Raw genomic sequence first — 24,145 nt, 5'->3', positions numbered from 1 at the left:
AAAATAATAGGTAAGAACATAAAATAATATATAAGTATATAGAAATAATAGGTAAAGACATACAATTGTGTAATATATTTAAAAACATTTAAGATCTGTTAGGGAAGATATCAAAATCTTTCTAAATATAGTAAACTAACAGACTAAAACTAAGTAAGACATTGGTGTTGATTTCTCAATATTTTAATAAAAATTGATGTATTTATTTTTATTAGAGTTAAGAGAATTAAACAGACAAAATTAATTGAAATTGAGAAATATTTAAGGTAAAGCATGACAAAGTGATTTATTGAAATTGAGAAATATTTATGGTAAAGCACGACAAAGTGAAAACTCAGCTTACATCCACATGATGGCGCTGGAAACCATGTTTGTCGTTTTTTTTTTTTTTTTTTTTTCGATTTATAACGAAGATTCACTGCGAGTTTATTTTCTTTGGAAAGAAAAGAGTACTCCATTTTTACTCTGCAGCTAAGGCAAAAAAGGTGAGGACTAAAATTCTAACATTTTGTAAATTAAGCTTTATAAAGATTTTGTGTGGAAGTGCAATAGACATTAGAAAGTGGCAACGAATTTGCAATGGTATATTCCCCGAGAAGAAATCTGGGTTCTCCGTGCCTGTTTCAGTGGCTTCTGCTTCTTGCGTCCTGGGAGACAGGGAGCGGCCACGTCCGCTACTCGGTCCCCGAGGAGGCCAAACACGGCACGTTCGTGGGCCGCATCGCCCAGGACCTGGGGCTGGAGCTGGCGGAGCTGGTGCCGCGCCTGTTCCGGGTGGCGTCCAAGGACCACGGGGACCTGCTGGAGGTGAATCTGCAGAATGGCATTTTGTTTGTGAATTCTCGGATCGACCGCGAGGCGCTGTGCGGGAAGAGCGCGGAGTGCAGCCTCCACCTGGAGGTGATCGTGGACCGGCCGCTGCAGGTTTTTTATGTAGATGTGGAGGTGAAGGACATTAATGACAACCCGCCTAGATTCTTCAGAGAACAAAGATTATTTATTTTGGAGTCAAGAATTGTGGATTCCCGGTTTCCACTAGAGGGCGCATCTGATATGGATATCGGAGTAAATGCAGAGTTGAGGTACAAGTTAAATACTAATGAAAATTTTGACTTGGATGTTAAAACAAATGAAGAAACAACTACTTTGGGACTTGTTTTGAAGAAACCAGTAGATAGAGAAGAAACACAACAACATCATTTAGTACTGATTGCAATTGATGGAGGAAAACCTGAATTAACAGGTACAGTTCAATTATTGATTACTGTGTTGGATGCAAATGATAACGCGCCAGAATTTGAGAAATCAGTTTATAATGTTAGATTACTGGAAAGTGCTCCAAATGGTACGTTAGTTATTAAACTGAATGCTTCTGATGCAGATGAGGGCATTAATAAGGAAATAGTTTACCTCTTTAGTAATCTTGTTCTTGACGAAGTAAAATCTAAATTTATAATAAATTCGAATAGTGGAGAAATAAGGGTAAATGGAGAATTGGATTACGAAGATTGTAAATTATATGAAATTAATATTGATGCTGTAGACAAAAGTGCATTCCCGTTAACTGGACATTGTAAAGTAATAGTAAAAATCCAGGATGAGAATGATAATACTCCGAAGATTTTCCTAACCTCACTATCTTTGCCAGTCCAAGAAGATGCTCCTCTGGGTACCGTGATAGCTTTGATCAGCGTGTCTGACCGCGACTCTGGTGCCAATGGACAAGTCACCTGCTCACTAAATCCAAATATTCCATTCAAACTGGTGTCCACCTATACGAACCGCTATTCCCTGGTGCTGGACAGCGCCCTGGACCGCGAGAACGTGTCGAGCTACCAGGTGGTGGTGACGGCGAGGGACGGGGGCTCGCCCGCGCTGTGGGCCACGGCCAGCGTGTCGGTGGAGGTGTCGGACGTGAACGACCACGCGCCCGCGTTCGCGCAGCCCGAGTACACGGTGTTCGTGAAGGAGAACAACGCGCCGGGCTGCCACATCTTCACGGTGTCGGCGCGCGACGCGGACGCGCAGGAGAACGCGCGCGTGTCGTACGCGCTGGTGGAGCGGCGCGTGGGCGAGCGCGCGCTGTCGAGCTACGTGTCGGTGCACGCGGAGAGCGGCCAGGTGTTCGCGCTGCAGCCCCTGGACCACGAGGAGCTGGAGCTGCTGCGCTTCCAGGTGAGCGCGCGCGACGCGGGCGTGCCTCCGCTGGGCAGCAACGTGACGCTGCAGGTGTTCGTGCTGGACGAGAACGACAACGCGCCCGCGCTGCTGCCGGCGGGCGCGCTGGGGGGCGCGCGCGGCGAGCTGGTGTCGCGCTCGGTGGGCGCGGGCCACGTGGTGGCGAAGGTGCGCGCCGTGGACGCGGACTCGGGCTACAACGCGTGGCTGTCGTACGAGCTGGCGCCGTGGGCGGGCGGCGCGCGCAGCCCGTTCCGCGTGGGGCTGTACACGGGCGAGATCAGCACGACGCGCGGCCTGGACGAGGCGGACGCGGCCCGCCAGCGCCTGCTGGTGCTGGTGAAGGACCACGGCGAGCCGGCGCTCACGGCCACGGCCACGGTGCTGCTGTCGCTGGTGGAGAGCGGCCAGGCGCCCCAGGCGGCGCCGTCGCGCGTGGCGGTGGCGGGCGCGGCGGCGGCGGCGCTGGTGGACGTGAACGTGTACCTGATCGTGGCCATCTGCGCCGTGTCCAGCCTGCTGGTGCTCACGCTGCTGCTGTACAGTGCGCTGCGCTGCTGGGCGCCGGGCCGCGGGGCGGCGAGCGCGGAGGCCAAGCCCCCCGTGGTGTGCGCCAGCGCGGTGGGGAGCTGGTCGTCTTCGCAGCAGAGGCGGCAGAGGGTGTGCTCGGGGGAGGGTCCCCCCAAGGCGGACCTCATGGCCTTCAGCCCTAGTGTACCTGACTGTAGAGATGGAGAACAGCATCCTGAAGTTGCAGATTCCTTTAAAAAGGTTAGTTTATGAATATCCTTTGTTCTTTAACATAATATTTAATTTTAAAACCTTTATTTAGAAAATTTCCAGAAAAGAATTTTCTTTAAATACCTTTTTGCATAATAATTTTCAGGACTAGTTTCTAGAATTATATAACATCAATGGAATTCCGTTGGTTGCTATAATTGTTATATATGGTATATATTCTTCTAAGTAGACTTATATGTTCTGCTCTATTTTCACATATTTAAATTTTATTTTACTGAAAGAATGATTTTCTATTTTTGCTCATTATATGTTAAGAGTGTGAGACTCGATTATCTGTTAGTGAAAAATGTATGATAAATCACTCATTTAACCCCTCTAATTTTATTTACTATTTATTTTAATAATAACCACATCTTAAATGTCATAAGTGGGTAATTATCTTTACTTGAAGCACCTGTATCGAATTGTACAAATTGTGTTTTGTATATTAGTGTTATTTTTGGGTGATACCCAGCCATGCTCAGGGGTTCCTTCTGTCTTTTCAGGAATCACTCCTCGAAGTGCTCAGGGAACCATATGGGATGATAGAGATGAAACCTGGGTTGGCTGCATATAATACAATCACCCAACCTTCTGTACTATTTCTACACTTCCTAAGAGATTTTATTCATTTTAATGAATCATTGATAAATTTTTATTTGCAATGTAGATACGCTGTCAAACATAATGGTCTATTTTTTCTAATTATTACATCTTTTATATTTCTTGTTCACTTTGGCATTAGGTATGTTAAGTAAAAACATGAGCATCTTTGTGTCCCTTAGGAAGTCAAAGGAAGGTTCTAAATAATTTATCAGTATACTTACTGTATTATTTTTAGTTTTAAAAAAATTCCCTCAGGGGCCAAAGTGATAGCACAGCATCTAGGGTATTTGCCTTGCTTGTGGCTGACCTGGATTTGATTACTGAGCCTGCCACGAGTGGTTTTTGAGTGAGATCCAGGAGTAACTCCTGAGCGCTGCTAAGTGTGGCCCCCAAACCAAAAATAAATTTCTTTAAATTAATCCATTTATGTCTTTTCTTTAATTTATATATTTTTTATTTTTATTTTTTTGGTTATGGCCCACACCCGGTGATGCTCAGGGGTTACTCCTGGCTATGCACTCAGAAATCGCTCCTGGCATGGGTAACCATATGGGACACCTGGGCATCAAATTGCAGTTCGTCCTAGGCTTGCACGGGCAAGGCTGACACCTACCGCTTGCATCACCGCTTCGGCCCCAGATTCATATTTTGATTACTTTATTCTTCCAAATCTTATTAGTTATACTCTATTTTGCCAACTTCTTTTTATTTATACTTTATTTTGCTAACTTATTTGTTGAATTGTTCTGAATTTTTAATAAGAATAATTTACATGTTAAGTTCTAAATTAATGTCTTTACTATATTCAGACAATGCTAGGACTGTATTACAACACCATATTCCTATTTCTTCTGGTATTTAATGTTTTGCTTTTTTTTAGTTTCACTTATATTATAGTAAATTCCAGTATCATTTTGTACGGTCAATTTTTCTTTTATCTTTCATTACTTTTTCTTCTAAGGAAATTTTTTTGGGGGCACACCTGGTGGTGCTGAGGTGTTACTCCTGGCTCTGCACTCAGAAATCACTCTTGGCACGAGGGACCATATGGGGTGCTAGGTATAGAACCCAGGTAGGCTGCCTACAAGGCAAATGCCCTACCCACTGTGCTCTGGCCCCTCTGAGGAAATTATTTTTTTAAACTTTATTTATTGATTGATTGGTTTTGGGGCCATACCTACTGGCTCTCAGGGGTTAGTCCTGACTCTGCACTCAGAAATCACCACTGGCAGTCTGGGGGGACCACCATATGGGATGCCGGGAGTGAACCCGGTCCCTCCTGGGTTGGCTACATTCAAAGTAAATGCCCTCCCGCTGTACTATCTCTCCAGCTCCTCTGAAGAAATTCTTAATTATTTTTTAGATTTGTGACAAAGATTTCCCTAACATTTGTGTATATGGAAATGTAATTATCTCACTATCATATCTGAAAGCTAGTTTTCTTGAATATCACATTTTAGTTGGAAGTGATATTTCCCAAGTCCTTTTAAAATGACATTCCAGTCTTCTTTTTTAAATATTGCTGCTATCTAGTGTACTCTTCCATGAGTACATTTTCATTGTTCTCACTTAGCTTCATTTAGAGTTTCTCTGTATATTTATTATTATTATTATTATTATTATTATTATTATTTTGTTTATTTTTTGCCACACCTGATCATGCTCAGGGGCTTATTCAGGGTTTTGATATCTGGGATTATTCCTGATACTTATGGGAACCAAGGTGATATCATGGGTCAAATCCAGAGTAAGAGCATCAAAACATGCACTTCACCCATTCTCTAGCCCTAAGTTTGATTTTGCTTTATTATTATATTCACAGTTTTAGTTGTCTTAGATTTTATCTTGCTTATACTTTTTAAGGGCTTTTGAATCTGTGGCTTCATGTCTTTCATTATATGAAAATATTCAGCAGTCTGTCTTTAAGTATTTCTCTCTCATTTTTTGTATCCCTCTTCTCTCATGCATAATATATGCTGAAGCTTTATTTTAACCTTATTTTTTTTCTTCAGATCAAAGCATTTTATTGGGGATTGGGGGTGTCTTCAGGGGAGAATAAGTTGATGTCCTCAGCGAGCTGGGATTTCCAGGCCCTATGGCTGCAGAAAAAGTTTAACCTTATTTATTTTATTTTATTTTTTGTTTTTGGGCCACACCTGGCATTGCTCAGGGGTTACTCCTGGCTGTCTGCTCAGAAATAGCTCCTGCCAGGCACGGGGGACCATATGGGACACTGGGATTCAAACCAACCACCTTTGGTCCTGGATCGGCTGCTTGCAAGACAAACGCTGCTGTACTATCTCTCCGGGTCCCTTATTTTTTTTTCTTTTTTCTTTTTTCTTTTTTTTTTTTTTTTGGTTTTTGGGTCACACCCGGTGGTGCTCAGGGGTTACTCCTGGCTGTCTGCTCAGAAATAGCTCCTGGCAGCCACGGGGGACCATATGGGACAGCGGGATTCGAACCAACCACCTTTGGTCCTGGATCGGCTGCTTGCAAGGCAAATGCCGCTGTGCTATCTCTCCGGGCCCCCCTCTATGGGTTTTGTTTTGGGCCGAATCCAGTAGTGTTCTAGGATTATTTCTGACTCTGTGCTAGGGGGTTGCTCCTGGTCCTACTTTAGGAACACTGAATGCCAGAGATTCCAACTAGTCAGCATGGAAAGCAGAGCTCAGTTTTTGTTTGTTTGTTTTTGTTTTTGAGGCAACACCCATTTGATGCTCAGGGGTTACTCCTGGCTAAGCACTCAGAAATTGCCCCTGGCTTAGGGAGACCCATATGGGATGCAGGGGGATCGAACCGCGGTCCGTTCCTTGGCTAATGCTTGCAAGGCAGACACCTTAACTCTAGCGCCACCTCACCGGCCCCAGAGCTCAGTTTTTTGAGCTATCTGTCAATCTTTTGAATTATCTCTGTAGGGTTCTATCACTTTTAAAAATAATTTTGGAGCTGAAGACATTTGCCTCACATGCAGTTGCAGATATAACAGTAGTTCAAATTTCAGCACTGCATGTTGTCTTCCAAGACCCACTAGGTCACACCAAACATTGCCAGGTATGAATCCCAAAGTAATTTTTTCTTTAATATTGATAGATATTTTATGTAATCAATCCTATACTTCAGAAATCACCTCTTTTAATACCAACCATTTATTATTATTCTTTTGTGCTGCATCAGTGGTTCTTAGGGAGTATTCCTTGATCTCTGCTCAGAATTTACTACTGGAGGTGCTTGGTGACTATAAGCAGTGCAATTGGATTGAACTGGGACTGGCCATAAGCAACAGAGGATCTTAACAAGCTTAATAATAATAGATTATTAGCAGCACGGGCGGGCAGCTGGCAGACCTCCGTATGTGCCAGCGGCCTTTTGGCCTGGCCTAGGGTGGGGGGCCCGGACCTGGGTCACCCGAACCCCCTCTCCCCCTCTCCTCCGGATCTCCAGGTGGGTTTCTGGGAGGAGCTGATGGGGCACCCTGGGTTTTCCCCACTCCCAGGCCGGGTCTGGGGACCGGCCTAGGTTGGGCTTAAATCCCTGTCCTTCGGGCTTGGGAGGGTCTCTCTCCCTTCCTGGAGCTGGATTTTTAGCAGCACGGGCGGGCAGCTGGCAGACCTCCGTATGTGCCAGCGGCCTTTTGGCCTGGCCTAGGGTGGGGGGCCCGGACCTGGGTCACCCGAACCCCCTCTCCCCCTTTCCTCCGGATCTCCAGGTGGGTTTCTGGGAGGAGCTCATGGGGCACCCTGGGTTTTCCCCACTCCCAGGCCGGGTCTGGGGACTGGCCTAGGTTGGGCTTAAATCCCTGTCCTTCGGGCTTGGGAGGGTCTCTCTCCCTTCCTGGAGCTGGATTTTTAGCAGCACGGGCGGGCAGCTGGCAGACCTCCGTATGTGCCAGCGGCCTTTTGGCCTGGCCTAGGGTGGGGGGCCCGGACCTGGGTCACCCGAACCCCCTCTCCCCCTTTCCTCCGGATCTCCAGGTGGGTTTCTGGGAGGAGCTCATGGGGCACCCTGGGTTTTCCCCACTCCCAGGCCGGGTCTGGGGACCGGCCTAGGTTGGGCTTAAATCCCTGTCCTTCGGGCTTGGGAGGGTCTCTCTCCCTTCCTGGAGCTGGATTTTTAGCAGCACGGGCGGGCAGCTGGCAGACCTCCGTATGTGCCAGCGGCCTTTTGGCCTGGCCTAGGGTGGGGGGCCCGGACCTGGGTCACCCGAACCCCCTCTCCCCCTTTCCTCCGGATCTCCAGGTGGGTTTCTGGGAGGAGCTCATGGGGCACCCTGGGTTTTCCCCACTCCCAGGCCGGGTCTGGGGACCGGCCTAGGTTGGGCTTAAATCCCTGTCCTTCGGGCTTGGGAGGGTCTCTCTCCCTTCCTGGAGCTGGATTTTTAGCAGCACGGGCGGGCAGCTGGCAGACCTCCGTATGTGCCAGCGGCCTTTTGGCCTGGCCTAGGGTGGGGGGCCCGGACCTGGGTCACCCGAACCCCCTCTCCCCCTTTCCTCCGGATCTCCAGGTGGGTTTCTGGGAGGAGCTCATGGGGCACCCTGGGTTTTCCCCACTCCCAGGCCGGGTCTGGGGACCGGCCTAGGTTGGGCTTAAATCCCTGTCCTTCGGGCTTGGGAGGGTCTCTCTCCCTTCCTGGAGCTGGATTTTTAGCAGCACGGGCGGGCAGCTGGCAGACCTCCGTATGTGCCAGCGGCCTTTTGGCCTGGCCTAGGGTGGGGGGCCCGGACCTGGGTCACCCGAACCCCCTCTCCCCCTTTCCTCCGGATCTCCAGGTGGGTTTCTGGGAGGAGCTCATGGGGCACCCTGGGTTTTCCCCACTCCCAGGCCGGCTCTAGAGGGTGGATCAGGGGTGTAGTTTGATCTGGGGGAGGCAAATAATTTCTCAGCTATACTCAGGCTGTCACTGGCAATTTCATACCAGTCTACATTTTGAAACCGCGCGGGGGCTAGTGCCCCCGCGCGATCATATGCTCCTCCCAACCATCAGTACCCCAGATTTACCCTTCTCTAACTTCAGTAACACACAGCTTCAATCTCTGACCAAAGACATACAGTAGATCTTACAAATCCCAGAACTATTTAGAAGGACACAAATCGAACACATATTGAACACATATATTTTTTGAATATTTTATGGTTATTTTCTTTAACTGCTGTAACTCTCTATATATTCTTCTACCATGATGTTTCTATCCACTTTTCATCTTGTCTTTTCTTTGTAAGCTGTTCAGTAAGGATTGTGGTGGAACTATCCCTCAGTTTGATGCCTATGATTGAACTATGTCATGGAAATTGCTGGTCTTGTTCCTATTGCCTCCAGATGCACCAATAACGCTTCGTGGCATTGATCCTTGTTTGCATAGACACATTAAAATGGGAAAACACTATACATACAGATTAGTTATTATCTAATAAATCTCATTACAATGTACCTTACACCCTGAATATTGATATAATGACCTGGCATAGGCCTCAGTTGAATGGGCATTCTCCATTCACGCTGGAACCAGGCAAGCTCTCTACGAAACATCCAAGGTCTTTTATAGCAACAGTTGGAAGCAGTCCTCTACCAGGAAAGACACTACCAAGGGTGTGACATCGACCTCCTAATAAGACACTTCCGTTTACACTGAGAAGACGTGACAACAACAATGACCTGCGAGAAGACATGACAACAACGATGACCTGCTCTACAGGACATGGTTCTCTCTATTGCCCCTTAAGTGTGAGGTGAAACGAGAGGATGCTCTGCACCATCCTGACTGCAATATGGGATATGCAGACTCCAGGATCTTTAATACAGAAGAATGATACCAACAACAGAGACTATGTGAGGAATGGAGGTGTATTGCCACTACAGACTATGACTTGAATTGGACAAACTAGTTTGCCTGGAGCCTAGAGTCAGTCCTGTGCCAGGAAACTTCAGGGGTAGGGTCTCCATGTATTTAGACCATAATTTGTCTTTCCATGTCCCTTATGTTTTGGTGGGCCTATGCAAACAAATGCCACTTTAATATCGTTTTTTACTATGTTCTCTTGACTCCAATCCTTAAGAAAAACAACCCATTAAAACTTTTGAGGTTAACTTAAACTAGTAAGCATGTGCATGGAACTAGATAAATGTTCTTTGCCCTCAATGTTTAAAGAGTTACATAAGTCTAATATCTTTAGATTATATGGTGTGCTGCTAAGAAACAATATGTACTACAACTGGGGATTTGAGGGACAAAGTAATTGTATTGTACATGGGTTCAGTTTTGTTTTTCTTAATGTTCTTTGGCTGAAAGTTCAAGGCTGGGATATCATCGATGGAACTACTGAGAATCCTGTTTATGGGTGATTGGGCTTCCACTGTAACTTTACCCTGTCCTCTTTCTTTGCATCTTTGTTGTCATAATTAAAATAATAAAAAAAATAATTAATAAAAAAAAGAAATTAATAGGAAAAAAAAATTAAAAAAAATAATAATAGATTAATAATAAATATTATTACCAATTGAATCTAAACAACGACGATGATATTGATCTTAGAATTTAAAATTTCTATTGAAACATAGCTTACTTCTTTGTAAAATTATTTGCTTATTATACTTTTAATATTTTACTTACAAGTTATCTGTCCAATTATCCTAACATTTGGATCACCTGCATGCATACTATATTGTGAATTTTAGTCATGAGCCTCTTAATAGATAAATTTGATAATTGTGTGTTAAGTTCTGGAGATTGTGAATGAAAATCTATAGTTTGGGGGCCGGGTAGGTGGCGCTGGAGGTAAGGTGTCTGCCTTGCAAGTGCTAGCCAAGGAAGGACCGCGGTTCGATCCCCCGGCGTCCCATATGGTCCCCCCCAAGCCAGGGGCGATTTCTGAGCACATAGCCAGGAGTAACCCCTGAGCGTCAAACAGGTGTGGCCCAAAAAACAAAACAAAACAAAACAAAAAATCTATAGTTCTAGATGTAGTTATTTTTCTTCAGAGATGGATAAAAACCAGACAGATGCATAGTTATTTGTGAAAAAGGTTAAAATAAATATTTTATTTATTTTTTAAATAATATTTTTTATTTAAACACCTTGGTTACATGCATGATTGTGGTTGTGTTTCAGTCATATAAGAGGACACCCCCATTACCAGTGCAACATTCCCACCACAAATGTCCCAAATATCCCTCCTTCCAAGCCCACCCCCACCTGTACCCTAGACAGGCTTTCTATTTCCCTCATACATTCTCATTGTTAGGATAGTTCACAATGTAGTTATTTCTCTAACTAAACTCATCACTCTTTGTGGTGAGGTTCATGAAGTGGGCTGGAAGTTCCAGCCCTCCTCTCTTTTGTCTCTGAAAATTATTGCAAGAATGTCTTTCATTTTTCTTAAAACCCATAAATGAGTGAGACCATTCCGCATCTTTCTCTCTGACTTATTTCACTCAGCATAATAGATTCCATGTACATCCATGTATAGGAAAATTTCATGACTTCATCTCTCCTGACAGCTGCATAATATTCCATTGTGTATATGTACCACAGTTTCTTTAGCCATTCATCTTTTGAAGGGCATCTTGGTTGTTTCCAGTCTTGCTATGGTAAATAGTGTTGCAATAAATATAGGTGTAAGGAAGGGATTTTTGTATTGTATTTTTGTGTTCCTAGGGTATATTCCTAGGAGTGGTATAGCTGGATTATATGGGAACTCAATTTCCAGTTTTTGGAGGAATCTTTGTATCACTTTCCAGAAAGGTTGAACTAGATGACATTCCCACCAGCAGTGGGTAAGAGTTCCTCTCTCTCTGCATTCCTGCCAACACTGCTTGTTCTCATTCTTTGTGATGTGTGCCAATCTCTGTGGTGTGAGGTGGTACCTCATAGTTGTTTTGATTTGTATCTCCCTGATGATTAGGGATGTGGAGCATTTTATCATGTGCCTTTTGGCCATTTGTATTTCTTCTTTATCAAAATGTCTGTCCATTTCTTCTTCCCAGTTTTTGATGGGGTTAGATGTTTTTTTTTTCTTGTAGAGTTCTATCAGTGCCTTGTATATTTTGGAAATTAGCCCCTTATCTGATGGGTATTGGGTGAATAGTTTCTCCCACTCAGTGGGTGGCTCTTGTATCCTGGGCACTATTTCCTTTGAGGTGCAGAAGCTTCTCAGCTTAATATATTCCCATCTGTTAATCTCTGTTTTCATTTGTTTGGAGAGTGCAGTTTCCTCCTGGAAGATGCGTTTAGTCTCAATGTCATGGAGTGTTTTACCTATGTGTTGTTATACATGCCTTATGGTATCAGGTCTGATATCGAGGTCTTTAATCCATTTGGATTTTACCTTCATACATGATGTTAGCTGGGGATCTAAGTTCGCTTTTTTGCAAATGGCTAGCCAGTTGTGCCAACACCACTTGTTGAAGAGGTTTTCTTTGCTCCATTTAAGATTTCTTGCTCCTTTATCAAAGATTAGGTGATTGTATGTCTGGGAAACATTCTCTGAGTACTCAAGCCTATTCCACTGATCTGAGGGCCTGTCTTTATTCCAATACCATGCTGTTTTGATGACTATTGTTTTGTAATACAGTTTAAAGTTGGGGAAAGTAATGCCTCCCATATTGTTTTTCCCAACGATTGATTTAGCTATTTGAGAGTGTTTATTGTTCCAAATGAATTTCAAAAGTGCTTGATCCACTTCTTTGAAGAATGTCATGGGGATTGTATTAAATCTGTACAATGCTTTGGGGAGTATTGCCATTTTAATGATGTTAATTCTGCCAATCCATGAGCAGGGTATGTGTTTCCATTTCCGTGTGTCCTATCTTATTTCTTGGAGCAGAGTTTTATAGTTTTATTTGTATTGGTCCTTCACATCTTTGGTCAAGTTGACTCCAAGATATTTGAGTTTGTGTGGCACTAATGTGAATGGGGTTGTTTTCTTAATGTCCATTTCTTCCCTATTATTATTGGTATATAGAAAGGCCATTGATTTTTGTGTGTTAATTTTGTAGCCTGCCACTTTGCTATATGAGTCTATTGTTTCTAGAAACTTTTTGGTAGAGTCTTTAAGGTTTTATAAGTAGAGTATCATGTCATCTGCAAACAGTGAGAGCTTGACTTCTTCCTTTCCTATCTGGATTCCCTTGATATCTTTTTTTGCCTAATTGCTATAGCAAGTACTTCCAGTGCTATGTTGAAGAGGAGTGGTGAGAGAGGACAGTTTTGCCTTGTGCCAGAATTAAGAGGGAATTCTTTTAGTTTTTATCCATTGAGGATAATATTTGCCACTGGCTTGTGGTAGATGGCCTTAACTATATTGAAAAAGGTTCCTTTTGTTCCCATCTTGCTGAGAGTTTTGATCAAGAATGGGTGTTGGACCTTATCAAATGCTTTTTCTGCATCTATTGATATGATCATGTGATTTTTATTTTTCTTGTTGTTGATGTTGTGTATTATGTTGATAGATTTGCTGATGTTAAACTACCTTGCATTCCTGAAATGATTCTTAAGTTGTTTCTGTTGAGCTTATCATAGACTTCTATTTTCATCTATTGACATTCTTTGACTAATGTTTCCAATGTCTGTTCATTTGCTTTAAGGCTTTTTCCAATCTCTTCTGCTGTATGGAGTTGTTATGTATCTCATTTTCCAGTGCACTAATTCTATCCTCAGCTTCTGTTACCCTGATGGAGAGGTTATCTGTTTTGTCATTTAATTTGTTTACTGAGTTTTTCAGACCTGTTATTTGACCTGTTACTTCAGTTTGGAGTTTTCTGATTTCTGTCTTCATATTTTCTTGGTTCTTATTAGTGTTCTGTTCAACTCGATCCATGCTTTCTTTGAGTTCTGTGAGCATCCTCCATATTCTCTAAACTCCATATCTGAGAGACTGACTAGTTGGTTAGCCATTTTCCAGTTATCAGAGTTGCATCTTCATTCTCTATGCCTGGTGCTGGCCTGCATATTTCCCCATTGTCACACTTGTATTGTGGGTTTTTCTACATGTTGTGGTGGCATTCATTGGCTAAATGATGTGCACGGCCACACTCCTCTGGCTCCACCCTTTCTGGGCAGGTTGACTTGCTTCCAGTGAGGGGGATCCCTTCGTGGATGAAGCCACTCACAGGATCAAATCTTAGGCCCGAGCACACAGCAGAAAAGACAGTCCAGGGAGATAAGCTGGGCTTCAGAGATCCAGCACAGTTCCTTGTTTGATTTTTTTCTGTGTGTTGCAGTGGCGTTCTTTCATTAGAGAGAGTGCAAGGCCGTGAAGCATGCTCTTCTGGAGCCTCTAGGAGAGCGATTTTGCTGGGTCCTTTTCGGCCCACTCACAAGAGGTTCAGGAGACAGGACAGTAGAAAAACACGGAAGGCAACACTCAGGTTTCTCACAGTTGGGAACCACTGGGCAGGTGCTGAAAAATATTTTATTTCTTTTCCTTTATTATATATTACTTTGATCTTTTAAAATCTTCTGCATATCTTGTGTTCCCCACTTCCCAAGTATATTTTGTAGTTTTGTATATGTTAAAGTTAGTAAGCATATAGTAGAATGAGAATTTTATACTTTATTTTAAAACTCCCTCCTCCTGACTGAATTATGGAAATCAAACTTAATGAAGTTTATCATTTAATTACCTCCTTTTCTTCTTTATCATCATAGAATTTGGCTAATACCATAAGAGTCTTGCAGTACTGAGGCTTCACTCACTTTTCCTAGAATTTAATTAGGTCTAATTAAATTTCCTCAGAAATCATTCTTTCCCTAATTTTAATGATGAATACACTAATCTAGAGATGCAAAACTTTAACATGGACATATAGATATTAAAATGAATATAAAGAATAAAATTAAGTTATTACATGCTTATCATGAACAACTTTGTAAACACAGTGTTTAAATGAAGTAATTACACAGATACTTCTTGTATGAAACAGTTCTCCTATATCTTCAAATAAGATCATTTGACATTAATGAAATATTGTGAATATATCTATTTTATTAATTTACTTCTTGTTCTCTCAGGGGTTCTTTTGCTTTTTAAAATAATTTAAATTTTGGTCATTCCTGGTAGTGGTTATAGATTGTGAGTACAATAAATCATTGCAAAACATACTTCCTGCACTTTGAGCTACCTTCCTGGCATTTTTAGGAGTACTTTTTTTTTTTTTTTTTGGTATTTGGGTTACACCTGGCAGCGCTCAGGGGTTACTCCTGGCTATGAACTCAGAAATTGCTCCTGGCAGGCTTGGGGGACCATATGGGATGCTGGGATTCGAACCACCATCCTTCTGTATGCAAGGCAAATACCCTACCTCCATGTTATCTCTCTGTCCCATTCAGGTGTACTTTTAATATATTCTCAGGCATTCTCTCTAGATTGGGTATATAATATTAATCTATATTTATAATATTTTATAGGCAGATAGAATTAGACTCTGGGCACATGATGTGTTTTTATAGAATTGTTTTCTGCATGTAACAGAATTTTAGGGTCAAACTTGATTCATCTATTTTTGTTCATAAATTTGTTCATAAATCTTTAGCAGATTAATTCAATATTACTATTAGTTTTTGAAGTGAGATAAGTTTTATTGAATGAAATTTACTTAAAAATATGTTAAGGTAAAAGAAAGAGCAGAAAGGGGCTCACAGAGGTAGGGCTTTTGCCTTGCTCGCAGCCAACCCCGCACAGACCCCGGTTTGATTTCTGGCATTCCATATGATCCCCTGAGCTTGCCAGGAGTGATTTCTGAGCACAGAGCCAGGAATAACCCATGAGTGCCACTGGGAGTGACTCACAAACAAACAAACAAAAAAGGAAATACATGCTTTTTGGGCAAATATGGGGCCAGAGCAATAGTATGAGAATATTTGCCTTGCAAGCTACAAATCTGGGTCCAACTCCTAGTACTTTATATGGCCCCCTAAATTTGCCACAAGTGATCCCTGAAGAAAGAGCCAGGATAACTCCCCTAAGCACTATCAATTCGCTCCCCCAAATGTAAGTAGAGTAATTGAAAAAGAAGATATAGAGAATTTTCTCTACCGATAAAGATAGCTCCTGAATTAAGACTAAAGAATTGGGGGCCAGAGTGTTGGCACTAGAGGTAAGGCGTCTGCCTTGAAAGTGTTAGCCTAGGATGGACCGCGGTTCGATCACGCATCATCCCATGTGATTCCACAAGCAGGAGCAATTTCCTAGCGCATAGCCAGGAGTAATCCCTGAGCGTCACTGGGTGTGGCCGAAAAACCAAAAAAAAAAAAAAGACTAAAGAATTTGTTATAAAATAAACTCAGGAAATATTGAGTATTCAAAGACAAAGGTAAGTGATAATTTGGTAGTATAATATAATAAATATTAAGACAAGTTAAGTAACTAGATTTTCTTGTGATATCTACATATTTACATGCAACAAATACAAAATGAAAATATAATACTGGTGATGGCATTATTTCATTAAGTACTTTAATATGAACTGAAAATATACTTTAAATTTGCATGCATATCTTCTTAAATAATACTATCATTTAAAAATACTTAATATTTAATTAAAAAATTTTTTTTGTCACACCTGGCGGCACTCAGGAGTTATTCCTGGCTCTATGCTCAGAAATCACTCCTGGCAGGCTCGGGGGATCATATGGGATGTCAGGATTCGAACTACCAACCTTCTGCGTGCAAGGCAAATGCCTTACCTTCATGCTATCTCTCCAGTCCCCTAATATTTACTTTCTTAAGGAAAATTTTATTTATAGAATAAATTTGAAATTTCATATTAATCCTGGCTCAATAATTAAAGAAAAAATAAACAAACTTATTATTATTATTTTTGCTTTTTTGGCCACATTCTGTGACACTCAGGGGTTACTTCTAACTATGCTCTTAGAAATCATTCCTGGCTTGGGGGACGATATGGGATGCCTAGGGATCAAACCAAGGTGTATCCTAGATTGGCTGCGTGCAAGGCAAATGCCCTATCACTGTGCTATCACTTGGGCCCCACTAACTCATTTTTTTTTATTAAAATTATTTTTAATTTTTGGGCCACATTTGCTGGCGTTCAGGGGTTACTCTTGGCTCTGTGCTCAGAAATCACTCTGGTAGGCTCAGGGGGCCATATGGGATGCTGGGGATCAAACCCTGTTTCATCCTGGGTTGGCCTATGTAAGTAAGGCAAATGCCCTACTGCTGTGCTATCTCTCCAGTCCCAAACTAACTCATTTTAATGCACATTTTTCATAATCCTTTTTTGCGGGGGGCACACCTGGTGATGCTCAGGGGTTAGTCCTGGCTATGCGCTCAGAAATTGCTCCTGGTTTGGGGAATCATATGCGACTCCTGGGGATCAATCTGCAGTCCTAGGTCAGCTTGTGTAAGGCAAACACCATACTGCTGTGCCACTGCTCCAGCCCCATCTTATGTTAAAACTTTTAAGATATATAATAAATAACTCATTGAGTCTACAGAATTGATTATTGGTCATATTATTTGATGTTTGGATTATGTGAGGGGCATCAAAATGGTAGAGACAGGGGCCAGAGAGATAGCCTGGAGGTAAGGAATTTGCCTTACATCCAGAAGGATGGTGATTCTAATCCCAGCATCCCATATAGTCCCCCGTGCCTGCTAGGGGTGATTTCTGAGCACAGAGCCAGGAGTAACCTTTGAGTGCTGCCAGGTGTGACCCAAACTCCCCCCCAAAAACAAACAGTAGAGACAGTAAGAATCATTAAACCTAAGTGACATGGTTAATATACTATTAAAGACTATATGAGAAACAAATTCAATTACTTATTCTTGAAATTGCTACTCTGTATAATAGAAATTGAATTAATTTAATTATATGTAGTTTAGAATTATTTAATTTCCAGATGCTTATAATTGTACCAGTACCCCCACAGTTGTCTTAAATATTGACACAAAAGAGTACTTTTACATATAATTAAAAAATGAAGCAAATATATTTGGCATTTATTCCTCACATGTAAAAGTGTTAAGTTTAGAATTATTGATATCCTGTATACCTTTATCTTCTCAGAAAAGCATGATTTTGTAATATTTAAGAGGGGTCAAGTGATAGTGCAGGGATTAGGTCATTTGCCTTGCTCTCTTGACCCTACTTCAATCTCCCATCACTACATGATCTCCAAATATCGCTAGGACTGAACCCTGTGCCCAGAACTAGGAGTAACCCCTGAGCACTGTCAAGTGCCTTTACGAAAAGTTTTCTAAGGTATTCATGGTTCTGAATCGAAACAAGTAGACGGTTTAATACTTTTTCAGTGGAGGTAATGCTAGAGGTGTTTTCTTCTTTGGGCATTTTCTTTTTGGCATATTTACTGAGTGAAGCCTAAGTCAATATCATGTAGCAAAGGAAGCTTGCAGGATTAAAAAGAGGAGAAATGATCACAGCACAGCTAATATTGTTACTTGTTTACAATGTTTTAATTTTAATAAAAATTTAAGGGACTTTTATAGGAACTTTAAGCATTTTGTGAATTAAGTTATCTATAGACAAGAATAATTGTTTTATTTGCTATATAAAACATGGGCTGTTGTATTTTATACTATCAATGATTTTCATTTGAAGAAATGCTAATTTGATAAATCTGACTTCAAGGTGCTTACAAATATGACTGTGATTTGAACTTCTAGGAAATTAAAATTTGTACCATGATTATGAATCAAAACCAATGTAGGTAGGTGATATTAATAGAAAAAATGGATTGGCAACAATTTGAAAATATAATATTTCAATAACGGAATTCAAACAGGAATATCATTAAAAAAGGTTTTGATTATTTTGAAAATAATGCCAAAATTTTGGTGTTAACTATTGCAAATAGGAATGTTAATTTTCTACGAGTAATTGATACAGTATATGAGTAGTAAAGTTGTAACATAAATAAAGAAAATAATAGGTAAGAACATAAAATAATATATACAAATATATACAAATAATAGGTAGGAACATAAAATTGAGTAATTATTTAAAACCATTTGAGGTCTGTTAGGGAATATACAGTAAACTACAGACTAAAACTAAGTAAGGCTTTGTTGGTGTTGATTTCTTAATATTTTAATAAAAATTGATATATTGCATTGAATATTTTTTTTTTAGAATTAGGAGAATTATAGATAGATGAAATTCATTGAAATTGAGAAATATTTAGGTAATGCATGACAAAGTAAAAACTCACTTTATATCCACATGATGGCGCTGGAAACCACAAGTTTGTCGTTCTTTATTTTCCATTTATAACGAATGTTCACAGTCTTAGAAAGAAAAGGGTACTCCATTTTTACTCTGCAGTTGAAGGAGAAAAGGTGAGGACTAAAATTCTAACATTTTGGAAATTTAGCTTTATAAAGATTTTGTGTGGAAGTGCAATAGACATTAGAAAGGTGCAACGAATTTGCAATGATATATTCCCCGAGAAGAAATCTGGGTTCTCCGTGCCTGTTTCTGTGGCTTCTGCTTCTCGTGTCCTGGAAGTCAGGGAGCGGCCAGGTCCACTACTCGGTCCCCGAGGAGGCCAAACACGGCACGTTCGTGGGCCGCATCGCCCAGGACCTGGGGCTGGAGCTGGCGGAGCTGGTGCCGCGCCTGTTCCGGGTGGCGTCCAAGGACCACGGGGACCTGCTGGAGGTGAATCTGCAGAATGGCATTTTGTTTGTGAATTCTCGGATCGACCGCGAGGCGCTGTGCGGGCGGAGCGCGGAGTGCAGCCTCCACCTGGAGGTGATTGTGGACCGGCCGCTGCAGGTTTTCCATGTGGAGGTGGAGGTGAAGGACATTAATGACAATCCGCCAAGATTCTTCAGAGAACAAAGATTATTTATCTTGGAGTCAAGAATTGTGGATTCCCGGTTTCCACTAGAGGGCGCATCTGATATGGATATCGGAGTAAATGCAGAGTTGAGGTACAAGTTAAATACTAATGAAAATTTTGACTTGGATGTTAAAACAAATGAAGAAACAACTACTTTGGAACTTGTTTTAAAGAAAACATTAGATAGAGAAGAAACGCCACAACATCACTTAGTACTGATTGCAATTGATGGAGGAAAACCTGAATTAACAGGTACAGTTCAATTATTGGTTACTGTGTTGGATGCAAATGATAACGCGCCAGAATTTGATAAACCAGTTTATAATGTAAGATTACTGGAAAGTGCTCCAAATGGTACGTTAGTTATTAAACTGAATGCTTCTGATGCAGATGAGGGCATTAATAAGGAAATAGTTTACTTCTTTAGTAACCTTGTTCTTGACGAAGTAAAATCTAAATTTATAATTAATTCGAATAGTGGGGAAATAAGAGTAAATGGAGAATTGGATTACGAAGATTGTAAATTATATGAAATTAATATTGATGCTGTAGACAAAAGTACATTCCCATTAACTGGACACTGTAAAGTAATAGTAAAAATCCTGGATGAGAATGATAATACTCCGAAGATAGACCTAACCTCACTATCTCTGCCAGTCCAAGAAGATGCTCCTCTGGGTACCGTGATAGCCTTGATCAGCGTGTCTGACCGCGACTCTGGTGCCAATGGACAAGTCACCTGCTCACTAAATCCAAATATGCCCTTCAAGCTGGTGTCCACCTACAAGAACTACTATTCCCTGGTGCTGGACAGCGCCCTGGACCGCGAGAACGTGTCGAGCTACCAGGTGGTGGTGACGGCGAGGGACGGGGGCTCGCCCCCGCTGTGGGCCACGGCCAGCGTGTCGGTGGAGGTGTCGGACGTGAACGACCACGCGCCCGCGTTCGCGCAGCCCGAGTACACGGTGTTCGTGAAGGAGAACAACGCGCCGGGCTGCCACATCTTCACGGTGTCGGCGCGCGACGCGGACGCGCAGGAGAACGCGCGCGTGTCGTACGCGCTGGTGGAGCGGCGCGTGGGCGAGCGCGCGCTGTCGAGCTACGTGTCGGTGCACGCGGAGAGCGGCCAGGTGTTCGCGCTGCAGCCCCTGGACCACGAGGAGCTGGAGCTGCTGCGCTTCCAGGTGAGCGCGCGCGACGCGGGCGTGCCTCCGCTGGGCAGCAACGTGACGCTGCAGGTGTTCGTGCTGGACGAGAACGACAACGCGCCCGCGCTGCTGCCGGCGGGCGCGCTGGGGGGCGCGCGCGGCGAGCTGGTGTCGCGCTCGGTGGGCGCGGGCCACGTGGTGGCGAAGGTGCGCGCCGTGGACGCGGACTCGGGCTACAATGCGTGGCTGTCGTACGAGCTGGCGCCGTGGGCGGGCGGCGCGCGCAGCCCGTTCCGCGTGGGGCTGTACACGGGCGAGATCAGCACGACGCGCGGCCTGGACGAGGCGGACGCGGCCCGCCAGCGCCTGCTGGTGCTGGTGAAGGACCACGGCGAGCCGGCGCTCACGGCCACGGCCACGGTGCTGCTGTCGCTGGTGGAGAGCGGCCAGGCGCCCCAGGCGGCGTCGTCGCGCGTGGCCGTGGCGGGCGCGGCGGCGGCGGCGCTGGTGGACGTGAACGTGTACTTGATCGTGGCCATCTGCGCCGTGTCCAGCCTGCTGGTGCTCACGCTGCTGCTGTACAGTGCGCTGCGCTGCTGGGCGCCGGGCCGCGGGGCGGCGAGCGCGGAGGCCAAGCCCCCCGTGGTGTGCGCCAGCGCGGTGGGGAGCTGGTCGTCTTCGCAGCAGAGGCGGCAGCGGGTGTGCTCTGGGGAGGGTCCCCCCAAGGCGGACCTCATGGCCTTCAGTCCCAGCCTTCCTCAGGGTCCAGGATCTACAGATACTGTGAGTTTCAAAATCTTATTTAGAGTTATTTTAATACCTATGTTTATTTTAATATATAAACAAAAGATATTTCTCTTTACCTACTCTATTGATTTCTGGCTTTTAATTGACAGATTAATTCAGTATTACTTCGATGTATACTTTTGTTTCTAATTCAAGTACATAATTATAGCTAATTATATACGTTTGATGGAGATAATTTAATATACACATATTTTGGTTGTGGTGTTCAGGGTAACTCCTAGCCTTGCCTTCAGGAATCACTCTTGAAGTTGCTTTGTTAACCTTAAGTGATTCTGGTGATGGAATCTGGTTTTACTGCATACAAGGCCAGTGCCTTACCCACTGTATTATTTTACTTTCTCAGAGATAATTATTTTATACTAGTTTTTCTCTAATCTTCAGATTTTCAGGTTATAGTTAATGAATTAATATTTTTGTTGATAGAATGTATTCTTTGTAAATTAAATTCACCCTGTATGTGATCCAAACCCCACCACTGCTAAGTTACATTCATAAGCACCATGTTCAGTTTTTATAATAGCTTTTTGGAAGATACCTGTAAGATATTTCAGTTATTATTTATTTGGAAGTCTCACCAGAAATGTTTTTAATATATTTATGAGTTTCTCTTTCTTTTTTGAGGAATAACAATATATCAGTGAATGATTTTGAAAAATTTGAACAGTTGTCCTTTCAAACTTTAGAAGATATTTATTTTTATGTATCAATGATATATTGCATAGATTTGTTTAATAAGTTTTATAAAAATAATATATATTTAAAATTTGAAAATGTTAGCTTCACACTTTTTTTTGGGCCACACCCATTTGATGCTCAGGGGTTACTCCTGGCTAAGAAGTTGCCCCTGGCTTGGGGGTGACCATATGGGACACCGGGGGATCACACCGCAGTCATTCCTTGGCTAGCGCTTGCAAGGCAGACACCTTACCTCTAGCGCCACCTCACCGGCCCCAGCTTAACACTTTTAATATCAGGGCACTTAACTCAACACTTTGAAGATTTCAAAAATTGCATTTTTTTCTAGAGATATTATACACATACTTCCTTTCCATTTTTTTTGCTACACCCAGTGGTGCTCTGGGATTACTCCTGTCTCTATTCTTTGGGATCACTATTTCTGGGACTCAAGGGACCGTATGGTTTGATGGGGATCAAAACCTGGCCTGCCTTGTGCAAGGCAAGCATCTTGCCTACTGAACTATCACCCTTCAACTAAATTTACTAATTTTTATATTGGCTCAAATGGTGAATTTTCCTAGTTGGTAAAATTGTAACCTTGAATGGTTATAAATTCTTCATATTTATTGTTCTTTCTTACTTTTATGTACTATATATAAAAAATGACCTTTATTTTCTAAATATATATTTTACATCAGAGACCTTTGGAAAAATAAAAGAAGAGTATTGGCTTTTGGTCACATAGAATGAACTTTATTTTTTTGAAATTTTTAATTTTTGAATATTAATTAGAACATTATGGTATGTGAAAAGCCAGGTGAACTGTATATTGACTTTGAATATTGCAGAAAAAATAATTAACATTGTATATAATATTCATTCAAATAAGTATGAATTTCAAATGTATAAAATTTGGGGTATAATTATTTCTCCTTAAAATCTTTAAATTAAGAAACCCCCATGCCTTCAATTTTTAACCAAATGATTTCCCACAAGTTATATGAGTAAAAGTAACAATTAGCTCAAGAGAAAAGGCAGAATAAGGGGCCGAGTGATAGCACAGTGGTAGGGCATTGCCTTGCACACGACTAACCCAGAAAGGACCTGGGTTCAATTCCTGGCATTGAGCCAGGAGTGGTTTCTGAGAGCATAGCCAGAAGTAACTGACCCAAAATAAACCAAAAGGAGGCAGAATAAATGTAGTTCAGTAAGTACCTTCAATATTTTATTTGAAATATTGGAAGTTAAACTTTAAGTTTATAGGAATATGACGTTGAAGGTAAAAGTAGAGCACATTTAGGAGCAGTTGAATTATTAGAGTTATAGAGAAGAATGGGAAGAGTTTACACTGGAATAACATTAATAGAGTAACACATGAAGGCAATTGTTCAATAGTAGTAGTAAAAACACTAAAATGTAAGTTATGCACAAATATTTGCATCTTTGATTAGTAGAGTGAAGATATTTTTTTGTCTTAAAAGATTTTATTATTTTTTATGCACAATTCACAAGTCTAACAAACATTGAGTTTTGAAGATGACGAGTTAGGGCTGTCCCCTTTAGAAGGAGAGTGACCCTAGCCTTGAGTAAGGACTTCCTTATAGAGAGTGAAAATATTTTGACTAGATGATCTATTGAACAAAGAATGGACTTAAAAATCCTCTGAGGTATTAAAGTTTTAGTTACAATTAATTTATATTACATTCTTTTCACAGAACGAAATATAACAGCATGTCTTGTGATAGAGATTATGTACATGCTTCTTTTGTACGTAAAATTTGTGAGACATTTTGTATTTCTAATCTTCAAATCAAGTTTGTATTATACTTAAATATTCTAAACTAATACTATAACTTGAAATATTGGGCAGAAAGTGCTTCTCCTTGCGTAAAAATGCTTTACCCTCTTTAATAAGTCATAAAAGATAATGCCCACTTTCTAGAATAAATCATGAAAATATTTACTATAAAAATAAAAAGAAGAAATACATATTTTAACTTTAAAAACCATCCAGCAAGGCGGTGATGTAAATTCATATCTACTTACCTCTGAAGCCACATGATGTCGCTGTCTACCACGAAGTTATATCCTGTTGTTACTCAAACTCTATTCTTCCTATTACTGCATCTTTCT

At 42.0% G+C, this 24,145-nt stretch overlaps 1 protein-coding gene across 1 annotated transcript; it reads left to right on the top strand.

Moving 5' to 3' along the window:
- The first annotated feature begins 515 nt into the window (after positions 1 to 515).
- On the top strand, positions 516 to 23,739 carry LOC126028327 (protocadherin alpha-5-like). Its single transcript, XM_049787342.1, has 3 exons — positions 516 to 2,949; positions 19,043 to 21,310; positions 23,728 to 23,739. The coding sequence occupies exons 1-3, from the start codon at positions 580 to 582 to the stop codon at positions 23,737 to 23,739; spliced, it is 4,650 nt and encodes a 1,549-aa protein (XP_049643299.1). The 5' UTR covers positions 516 to 579.
- The last annotated feature ends 406 nt before the right edge of the window (positions 23,740 to 24,145 follow it).

Source organism: Suncus etruscus, chromosome 14 (genome assembly GCF_024139225.1).
Source record: "Suncus etruscus isolate mSunEtr1 chromosome 14, mSunEtr1.pri.cur, whole genome shotgun sequence".
In the NCBI taxonomy this organism is placed as follows: Eukaryota; Metazoa; Chordata; class Mammalia; order Eulipotyphla; family Soricidae; genus Suncus; species Suncus etruscus.
The sequence above is the reverse complement of the archived record's forward strand: the minus strand, read 5'-3'. Positions and strand labels throughout refer to the sequence as shown.

What these genes read in the sequence shown, in the direction of transcription:
- LOC126028327 (XM_049787342.1), top strand. Translation starts at nt 580, where the DNA reads ATGGTATATTCCCCGAGAAGAAATCTGGGTTCTCCGTGCCTGTTTCAG. An exon ending in TTGCAGATTCCTTTAAAAAG is followed by an intron (nt 2,950 to 19,042) that starts GTTAGTTTATGA and finishes GTGTCCTGGAAG; the next exon opens with TCAGGGAGCGGCCAGGTCCA.